Below are 9,864 nucleotides of genomic sequence, written 5' to 3' on the forward strand. Positions count from 1 at the left end.
TTGGGGCACAGCCCCCCCCCCCCCCCCCCCCCCCGCCTGCCTGCTCCTGACTGGGGGGAGATGCCTGGGGGGCAGGTAGGGCCCTGGGGCTGAGGCCCCCCAGGGATCCAGGGCTGCATTGGGGTTGCACAGGTGATGCCAGGAAGAAGGTGCAGTCAAGAGCTGGGTGAGACGGGGCCCAGCCGTGGCACTGAGCACCCCAATAAAGGGCTGCCAGGATGCCCTATGCTGTGTAGGGATGCAGGACCACTCTGCAAGCAGCACTGGGCAGGATGTGGCCCCTGGAGAGACCAGCTCAGGGCACAGGGCAGCATCAGCCCCTGCTGCTGGGACAGCAGCCCATGGCAGCTTGCTTGGGTGAAGCTTTCTGGGGAGCGGGGAGGGATGGGGGACCTGCAGTGTCAGCTGAAGTGCAGCTCAGGGTCGGGCTCAGGGGCTCTGCCAGGCGGCGGGGGGGGCGCGCGGAGCTGTGGAGAGAGGAGAGGAGAAGCAGTGCCGACACACCAAGGCTGCTCACCCTGCTTCAGATGCACACGGGTGGCATCGTTGGGGTGGCATAGCATTGCTGTGATGGGGCGTACCGGTCGGAGGCGGGTGGCTGCCAGGTCCGGAGAGCTCTGACCACTGCCTGTGCCATCCTGCCTGCAACCTGGAAGGGCCTGGCAGCTCAGCCCAGCTCACCACATGTCCCCCCAGCCCCTTTTGCAGCCTCCCTGGCACTCACCTCCCAGCGGCATTTCAGGAGAGGGGCTGGGGGCCAGGCTGGTCCTGGGCACAAGGCCAGGAGGGGAGAAGGGTGGTGGGGATGGTGATGGCAGCTCCTGAGAAGACAGAGCCAAGATGGGTGGGAGCAGCAGGGAGGGCATCCAGTCACCAGCAGTCCGGGCAGAAGATAGGGGGCTGCCTCACGCCAAGGGGACATGGTGACCCTCCTGATACTGACCTGCCCAGCTGCCCCCTGGCCCCCAGTTAGCTCCTCCACCACCAAGGAGGGGAAGCAGCCAATGCGGCCGTTGAAGTCGCCCATCCAGAAGCCATCATCCACCTCACCAGGGGCACGGGGCAGCACCCGGATGATGGCCCCCTCAGGGAAGCTCAGCTCCTCGGGGCTCTGCCCCTCGTAGTCATACAGGGCTCGCACCAGCCAGGCTACAAGGAGGATGGGATGGGGGCTCAGCACACACCAGTGCTGCTGCTGCTGCAGGGGGTCAGTGTCCCCTGGACACCAGCCCCTCATCTGTCTCCTTCCCCAGGGGTGGTGACACCCCAGCACCCACCTCCAGGCTCCAGCACCAGCTCTGCAGCCATGATGCTGGAGAGCTGGCGATGCAGTGCAGAGGGTCCCGGGGGGCCAGCCTCATCCCCCAGCTCGCCACCCAGGGACAGCAGGTACTTTTCGGGGACATAGCCAACCTGGCCCACCTTGTTTCGAGCCTGAAGGGGCAGAAAACACTTCATCATCGCAGCCCCCAGGGCAGGGATAGTCCTGGGGACCTCTGAAATGTGTCCCCCTGAGTATGGGCCAGTGGGGCTCAGGCTGCTCCCACCTTCACCCACTCCTCTGCATCACCATCCTCGATGATCTCCAGCTCCTCACCCTGGGTGATGGACAGCTCATCTGCCTGGCAGCCCTACAGGGGACAAAGTGGCAGAGAGGCTGAGGGTGCTAGTCCCAAGCAGGCAGGGTGAGGGAGAGGGAAAGGCAGCCATGACTGTACCTGGTACCCAAAGATCACCCTGCAGGTGTAGGGGTAGGTGCGGGCAGTAGGGCCAGGCTCATTGTCCTCATCTGGCTCGTCACTGTCCTCATAGTCATCAAACTCAGACAGATCCAGCCCTGCGGGTGCCTCCTCGCCTGCTCCCACCATGGCCCCCGCCAGCCAAGTGTCCACGTCCAGCCCCGCTGCCCGCAGCAGTGCCAGCCGTGCTTCTGCCTTCACCCGGCTGACCTGGGGCCACACACATTGTCAAGGTGTAAGGGGACAGCTGCGGGGTGGGGGGACAGCCCAGCAAGGCCCATCACTCCCCGTCCCCAGCGTGGCTGCCATGGTGGCAGAGCACCCCCAGTGCCACATCCCCAGCCACACACCTCCCCATCCCTGAATCCCCCACCCCAGGGGTGACAGACCTTGAAGCTGTCCTGAGCTTCCTGCCTGGGGGACCCACCTCTGCCTTCCGGATGTTTTCCCTCGCTTCTTCCATCCGTCGCTCCATGGTGGCTGCCTCCGCCTCTGGGACCTGCTGCCGCCTGGACTCCAGCCGCTGCAGCACCTGGGTGGGCACCCACAGGTCAGTGGGGTGGTGGGAGCTGGGAGGGGCAGGGAAAGCCCATTCCTGAGATCCCCCCTGCGCTCTGCAGGGAAGGACAGCACCTACCTCCTCGCTGTGCGCCTTGTTTTTGCAGTCCCGAGCCACCCGCGTGGCCCAGCGCCGTGCCTCCTTCTCCAGGCTGGCTCCATCGTCCCCCGGTGGCAGCAGGCACACCTGGGTGAGGACAGGGTGGCTGAGAAAGGGCTGGCTGTGTGGACCCCTCCCCACCATAATGTCCCCTCTGCCACCCACCTCCTCCACCCCGGTGAGCTGGAAGCGCTGTTCGGAGGCCAGGGCGAAGGCGGGGTGGTCCTGCAGGAAGAGGAGGAGGTCCTGCTCCCGGCACACCTGCAGCAGGGGAGCGGCGTGGGGCTGGGGGGGCTCACATGTCCCTTCCAGCCCCAGCCAGCTCCCGGGATGGGTGCTGTTACCCGCGTGGACGCCTCCGCGATGCCCTGGAACCAGTCCCGCGTGGCCCGGCAGGTCTCCACCTCCGTCTGGCTGGCTGCTGACAAGTGCTCCCGCAGCCGCTCGTAGAGGTCACCATCCAGCGCCTGGGGGAACACGGGTGGGAAACCCCCCCACGGCACTGCCCACACTCCCCTGGGGAGCATCCCTGACCCCCCAGGGCAGCTGGCTCTGACCCCACACCAGTGGGACGCTCCCTGCTGCACCCCCTTGCAGTGGCATCGGGGAGATGCTTCTCACAGGACCCAGAGGAGGGGACGTGGGGTGGTCCGGGCAGCTCCTACCTGCATGGCAGCGGGCAGCTCCACCCGCCGGTAATGCTCCAGGTGGGCGGTGGCAGACACCAGGGCGAAGCCATACTCGTTCTGTACCCCCACAAGCTGCCTCGAGTGCTCAGCCACCCGTGACAAGAACTGTGGGGATGGGGAGAGCAGGCTTGGTGATGGGGTGGGGGTCATTGCCCCATGTGCCCCTGCACCCCTCTGCTTGGGTACCCCACTGGCCCCCCGGTACTGCTGACCTTGGCGCTGAGTTTTTGCAGGCTAGCCTTGGTGTGAAATATCCTCCGGTCACTCTTCTGGAGCCTGGAGAGGATGGATTGGGGTGGGGGAGTGTGACCACTCTGTGTCCACAGCAGCACCCCACCATGGTCCTCTCCGCTCACCGAGCCTCCACGTCAGCCGCCTTGTCCTTGGCCACCTCGCTGCTCCTCTGGAGGTGGGTGAACTGCTTCTTTGCCTTGTCCAGCTCCTTCACTGTCTCCAGCAGCTCTGCTTGTGCCTTCTGCAGCCGCTCTATGCCCTGTGGGGAGCATCAGCCATGGCGGGGACAGTCACCCCCATTGCCCAGGCAGGGGGACACATCCTCGCCCCAGTACCTTCTTGAGCATCCTCTCCTTGGAGAGGCGGGCGGTCCGGGCAGCCTCCGCGGCAAGGGCACGGTAGCTCTCTGAGGCGGTGACACGGACCTGCCCGGCATGCGCGGTCCCCTCTATGACACCCTTCCAGACAGCGGCCACGCTCCTGCAAGCAGGGGCGTTAAGAAAGGGCAGGGTACTCTCCTGCCTCCCTGCCAGCTTTTGGGGATGCCCATCAGGAGAACCAGCACCCTCAGCCCCTGCTGTCCCCTTAGCGTCGGGTACCACATCCTTGGGGACATCCCACCCAGGTCTGCAGCCAAATCCTGGTTACCATTAGGCATCTCCCAGCAGGGAGGGCCAAGGATGGGCACAGCTAGCCCCAGCCCCTTGTCCCCATTCCTGTTCCTGTCCCCAGCCCACCTCGAGTCGCCGGCCTCGCTGCGGCCCCGCTGCCAGTCTCGCTTCATGAACTGGCTTGCCAGCCTCTGCAGCGCCTGCAGACAGACCTGTCATCACCGGCACACCCCAACCCTACCCCAGCACCCCACTGTCCCGCTCTGGGGCTGAAACTGGGCTCCCCACACTGACTGCCCACCTCATGTGTGTCCTCAGAGCAGGGGACACACACATCCCACTGTGGCTTGGTGTCAGCAGGGACCCCACCATGTTCCCCATGGGAAAACCTTTTTGGGGAGCAGCCACCACCATGAGAGGACCCCCCTCGCTGCAGCTTTTGGGACAGAGAGCTGGCAAGGGGATGCCAGCAAGTGACATTGGCTGCAGAGGCAGAGTAGAGGAGCCCCCAGCAAAGCCAAGCACAGCAAGACCCCAACCCTGGGGTGATGGTCCCCCCGCAGCCTGGAGAGGGGGGGAGAGGGGGAAGCGAGGCAGCATGGCACCTGGCTGCGGGCAGGGCATCTCTGCTGCAGGGTGTCCCCAAGGGATGCTGCGGGGACGTCTCACACAGCAAACCCAGGTTCTGCCATTTAAGAGCAGAGCCCTGTGATGACCCAGCAGACAGCAGAGCCGAGTGGTTTCTTCCCCCCGCAAGGTTTTCCCTCCAGGTCCCCAGAACACCTGAGGTTCGGGCCACGCTGTGCTCAGCAAAGCACCCCAGCGGGTGCCTTACCATGGTCTGTCTCCCCCCGGCCAGGAAAATGCTGAGCCCAGCTGCCACTGCCCTCCGTGACCAGCACGGAGCAGCCAAGCGCTGCTTTGCTCAGATAATTCTGACACTGCCCACGGCCTGCGTGGGGCCGAGCCCTGCTCTGGAACACCCCGTGCAGGAAGGACGGGGCTCGGTGCTTGTGCCTCCCCGGGCCACCACTCCTGAAACGGGTGGCACCTCCATACCTGCCCGTACTCCCTGTCGATGGCAGCCCTCTGCTTGCTGTAGGACCTGTGGGGAGAGGACGTGCAGGGCAGGCAAGGACCGACGCGGGGGGGCAGCGATGGGCCACCCCTGGCATCAGCCCCCTGCCACCACCCCGCACTGGGATGTCCCCATCTGGCCACCCCGGTGGATGATGGAGCCCACGACCTCGACGTGGCAGGCTCAAGGTGAGCCGTGCCTGGCAAGCTGGCTCCTTGCCCCACGCGTGGGATGAGCTGGCCGGTCTCAGCTCGGGGACACACCGGCACGCGTGGGGCCTTACCTGATGTCCTCCAGCAGCTCGGCGTCCCGCTGCTGCTTGCTCTGCAGGCCCGAGAGCTGCTCGAGGAGGTGGACCCGCACCTCCTGGGTGAGCTTCACCTGCGGGACGGCCCCGCTCAGCGCCCGGGGCCGCTGGGACGCGGGGGGCGTGCGCTGCCCCCGGTACAGGGCCCCGCTGCCCCCCCGCCCCTCTCCGGGGGCCGCTGCAGGAGCCGGTGGTCACAGCCCGGCTGCGGTCCTGCTCGCCCAGCCCCGGTGAGGGTCCGCCAGGGGCGACTCCGGATCCCCGCTGCAGGACCCGGCCCCGGTCCGCCGGCACCGATGGAGAACCCGGTCCCGCTTCCCCGGTCCCGATGGCCCGTCCCGCGGCCGGGACCCCTCAGCCCCACGCTCACCTTGCGCGGCGGCGGCTGCATCGCTGCGCTCCCCCCGCTCCCGGTCCCGGTCGCGATCACCGGTCACCACCCCGCGTGTGCGGAGCCCGGAACTGCCGGGACCGGCCCCGCCCCACCCTCCGCGCGTCCCCGCCCTCCCCGCGCGTCCCCGCCCTCCCCGCGCGTCCCCGCCCTCCCCGCGCGTCCCCGCCCTCCCCGCGCGTCCCCGCCCCTCCCCGCCCCTTGCCCCGCTCCGGCCGCTCCTCGCCGTGGGGAAGCCCCGCCCCCGCGCACGGCAAAGCCCCGCCCCTGCAGGGAGCGAAGCGCCCCCTGGTGGCTGCTGCTGCAGGTCCCGCCGGAGCCCTGGGATGGGGACACCGGGGGGGCGGGGACAGGGACATGGGCGGATGGGGACATGGGGAGACAGGGCCACGAGGAGACAGGAGGACAGGGACACGGGAGATGGGGACATGGGGGAATGGGGACACGGGGAGATGGAACCAAAGGGAGATGGGGTGATGGCGAGCAGTGGCACCCATGTCCTTGGGCAGGAGGACATGAGGACAGCTGGGGTACAGGGACACTGGAAACACTGGGGACAAAGTCCTCGTGCGTGAGGACACACACGGGGCACCAGTCCCAGGAGCTGGTGACACATGGGGTGCCAGAGAACTGGTCCTGGGGCGTGGGGGCACGTAGGGCAGTGGAGCCTCAGCCCCCAGGCACAGGGAGACGTGGGCCCCACGTCACATGGAGGGTGCAGAGCCCTTGGTTTGGCAGGGCCCTGCCGTGCGAGCACGGCGCCGTGCTGAGCATTTGGTGGGGGAGACCTGGAACCGTGAGGGCTCCCCAGCCAGCCCTTGTCCTGTCTGTAACTTGGCCCCTCTGTCCCCCTCCCATTCCCCTCCCATCCCCCCCTTCAGCTCTCACTTTTCTTTCTGTCCTGCTTTTTCTCTGTCCGTGGTTCCTGTAGAGTTCATGGTTCTCCCCACTGTCCCTTTTGTCACCTTTTTGCTCTTTCCCTGACATTTTTGTGTGTCCTGGTTCCCCTGATGCCTGTCGATGCGCAAGGCTGGGCTGGGGCTGTGTCACCAGGTTTATTATTCCACTCTATCACCTCTCTGCTGCAGGAGGGAGCCAGAAAAATAGACTGGGGGCCACCCAGCACCCCACTTGGGTGGCAGGAATGGGACAGCAGACGGGGACAATGCAGGACAGCTCCATCTATAGGGTGACATTGGCTTGTCAGCCTTGACCAAGGTGATGGATCTCTGGGCATGTCTGGTCCTGGCAGGGCTGGGCAGGCAGGGTGCCCTGTGACCCCAGGGGGCTACAGGAGGACAGTGGCACATGTCACCGGGCTGGGAGCAAGCTGTCTCCTTCCTGTCCCATGCTTGGGGGGTGTATAGCTCCTCCTGCCCACTGCAGTTCACAACTGTCTTCTGGTGGCTGCCTTACGTCCGCTTCCTCCCCCTCACTATTACGTGCCAGTGGCTGGAAATAACCCCAGTGTCGATGACATCCCCTGAGTGCTTGGCAGAGGCAGTTGGTGGTCATCTCGTGCTCCCCGCCTCCTGTCTGACTGCTTTTACCGCAGGGATGCGGGCAGGATGCAGGAGTGACGTGGAGGAGAAAGAGGAAGAGTACCAGCGGGGAGGGGGCCAGTGCCTGTCCTGCTGTGGTGACGCAGTGGGGCCAGCCCTGCCTGTGCCACTTGCACAGACCCAGCTTGCACAGAGGCCACTCTGCCGAGATGTCCCAGCCTTCGCCCATCTCTGCTGCTGCCTGCATCACCCTCCTGCTCAGCTGTGCCTGGCTCGGCTCAGCCACCCAATTCTCTCCGAGTAAGTGACTTGATGGTTCTGGGCAGTGATGGGGCAGGTCAGGGAGGCCTTACTGGGACACTCTGACATCATGTTCTGGGATACTTGGAAGGGATAGCTGGGTGTCATGGTGGAAGCTCAGGGCACTGTTTCGCTTGCCTTCCCTGGGTGTCCACACTGGAAACCTAAGTGAAGACCTGAAACCCTGCCACCCCTTCCCCTTTGGGCAGCAAAAATCAGGTTACTGCTCTCATAATCTGAATTTCCCCTGTCCCCTGGATGCGGAGAGGTGGTAGAGGTTGCAGGAAACCTGTTGGGTGTAACTGGGGCCCCCCGGGGCCAGACATCATGGGAACCACTTGGATGGAGCTTTTGAGTCGGGAGGGAGTGATTTTTAGGGGAGCAAAGCCCAGTTGTGTTTTTTGAGCAACCCAGAAAAGGGATCAGGAGTTGTTTTTCTGGTGTCCCAGCACCTTCCTGTTCTTCACTTTTGTTCTGAGCATGCAGTGAAAAGCATCTGACCACAGGCAGACGGGGAGGCATGCACAGCTCTGGCTCTGATGGGGAGCTGAGCCACGTGGCTGGCTGGGGGGAGGAGGCAGGAGCCCTGGTGGGACAATAGCTCCCATCCTGACATGGGTGGCCCTATCCTGACCCTGGCCCGGCGTGGGTTTCTCATCTGCCCTTTTAATCCTTTTGGCTTGCAGGGGACCTGTTGTGCTGGGCTTGGTAGGCAAAAGGACATCGGCAGAGCTGCATGTCCCTGCAGTGGCATACAGGAGCAGAGCCCATCTGGGCTGCGAGCAGGGTGCCTGGCTGGGCTGGCAGTGCTGCGGTGGCACTGCCACGGTGGCACTGCCAGGCTAGTGTCATGAACAGCAGGGGATGTGGCACGGCTCCACATGGTGAGGGTGGCAGGATGTTAAGGGCTCCCATGTCCTGAGCCGCCCCTGCCATGCGGCAGGGAGATGCCAGCTCCTGCACTTGCTGACAGCTCTGCAGAGAGTGGTGACAGCTCCTGACTGGTCCTGAGTGGAAAGGGGCAGTGGGAGGGGGCTCTCGCTGAGTCTGATCTCTTGTGTCCTCCGCAGTGCATGGCAAAGGGCGAGTCTTGATCCCTCTCACTCCCCAAGAAGAAGCCACGTGCCCCAGTGCCTCTGTGGAGGCTTTTCTCAACAGCACCCTCACCACCCGTCTTCTCCCTGCCCTCTACTCTGTCATCCTGCTCGTGGGGCTGCCAGCCAATGCTCTGGCCTGCTGGGTCCTGGTGACCAACTTCAGGAGACGTTCCAGCACCCTCTTCCTGCTCAACCTGGCCAGTGCTGACCTGCTCTTTGTTCTCCTGCTGCCCTTCAAGATCTCCTATCACTTCTTGGGCAATCACTGGCTCTTTGGGGAGTACCTGTGCCGCATCATGGTGGCCTTCTTCTATGGGAACATGTACAGCTCCATCCTCTTCTTCACCTGCATCGGCCTGGAGCGTTACATATCTGTGGTGCACCCGTTCCTGTGGAAGGGCTCCACTTGGACACTGTGCAAGGCAGGCATCTGTGTGGGCATCTGGCTGGTGGTGGGGCTGGGCATGAGCCCTCTCCTTTTTCACTCCCAGACAAGTCATATCTCAAGCCTGAACATCACAACATGCCATGATGTCCTAGGGAAGAATGAGCACATGTTCTTTGTCTACTATTTCCTCTCCCTGGTGGGGCTGGGCTTTGGCTTGCCCTTTGTGCTCATGATCATCTCCTACAGCTGCATCCTGGCGCGGCTGCTGGCCAAGGGGAGGCGCTATAGGCAGGTGGTGCGGATCCTGGCCCTGGTCCTCCTGGTCTTCATCGTCTGCTTCACTCCCAGCAACGTGCTGCTCTTCATCCACTACATGCTGGAGGCCACAGGGTGCAACAACATCACCTACATTTTGTACACCCTAGCCCTGGTGTTTGGTGCCTTCAACAACTGCTTCGATCCCTTCATCTACTTCTACGTCTCTCAGGATTTTCGGGACTGGGTCCGGGGTGCAGGCATCTGCTGCCTGGGGAGGCTTGAGACCTCAGTGGGGAGGGCGTCAGGGAAGGCAGCCTTGCCCCTGAGGTCCAGTGAGCAGAGCCAGCTGTAGCCAGGGCTAGCGGGCACTAGGCTGTGTCCCCCTGCCCTGGGAACGGAGGATCCTGCAACTTTGTGCCCAATATGAAGGGCTGAGCCACCCCAAGCTGGTAACAGACTTGGAGAGAAAATCCCACCCTGAATTTGATGTTCAACTAGGATTTTGCACTAGTTTTGCAGTTCCTCTGATGCTGTCAATGCTGCCTCTGTTTCATGGGTCCTCCAGCTGGAGGAGGATGATCATGAGCCCATGAATCAGCCCCATCATCCTCC

The 9,864-nt window shown here is 64.0% G+C and overlaps 2 protein-coding genes across 6 annotated transcripts; one reads left to right on the plus strand and one right to left on the minus strand.

Annotated features, from left to right (window-relative positions):
• Positions 1-52: 52 nt before the first annotated feature.
• On the minus strand, positions 53-5,779 carry FCHSD1 (FCH and double SH3 domains 1). 5 transcript variants are annotated; one of them, XM_074915904.1, is made up of 19 exons: positions 5,687-5,772; positions 5,293-5,390; positions 4,991-5,036; positions 4,058-4,131; positions 3,656-3,800; positions 3,443-3,579; positions 3,299-3,362; positions 3,063-3,191; positions 2,742-2,864; positions 2,563-2,658; positions 2,377-2,484; positions 2,167-2,271; positions 1,719-1,949; positions 1,548-1,631; positions 1,278-1,434; positions 944-1,149; positions 725-821; positions 582-649; positions 53-467 (listed from the first exon to the last, which is right to left on the minus strand). In XM_074915904.1, exons 1-19 carry the CDS (start codon positions 5,705-5,707, stop codon positions 402-404), a joined length of 2,055 nt encoding a protein of 684 aa, XP_074772005.1. In that variant the 5' UTR covers positions 5,708-5,772; the 3' UTR covers positions 53-401. The 5 variants fall into 5 exon arrangements, with proteins under 5 accessions (XP_074772005.1, XP_074772002.1, XP_074772001.1 ...); XM_074915901.1 differs by having other exon boundaries at positions 53-649; XM_074915900.1 differs by having other exon boundaries at positions 725-1,149.
• Positions 5,780-7,418: 1,639 nt separating this feature from the next.
• Positions 7,419-9,650, plus strand: LOC141965037 (proteinase-activated receptor 2-like). Its single transcript, XM_074916105.1, has 2 exons — positions 7,419-7,509; positions 8,580-9,650. The coding sequence occupies exons 1-2, from the start codon at positions 7,419-7,421 to the stop codon at positions 9,602-9,604; spliced, it is 1,116 nt and encodes a 371-aa protein (XP_074772206.1). The 3' UTR covers positions 9,605-9,650.
• The last annotated feature ends 214 nt before the right edge of the window (positions 9,651-9,864 follow it).

The sequence above is a fragment of the Athene noctua genome, chromosome 12, assembly GCF_965140245.1.
Source record: "Athene noctua chromosome 12, bAthNoc1.hap1.1, whole genome shotgun sequence".
Taxonomy (NCBI): domain Eukaryota; kingdom Metazoa; phylum Chordata; class Aves; order Strigiformes; family Strigidae; genus Athene; species Athene noctua.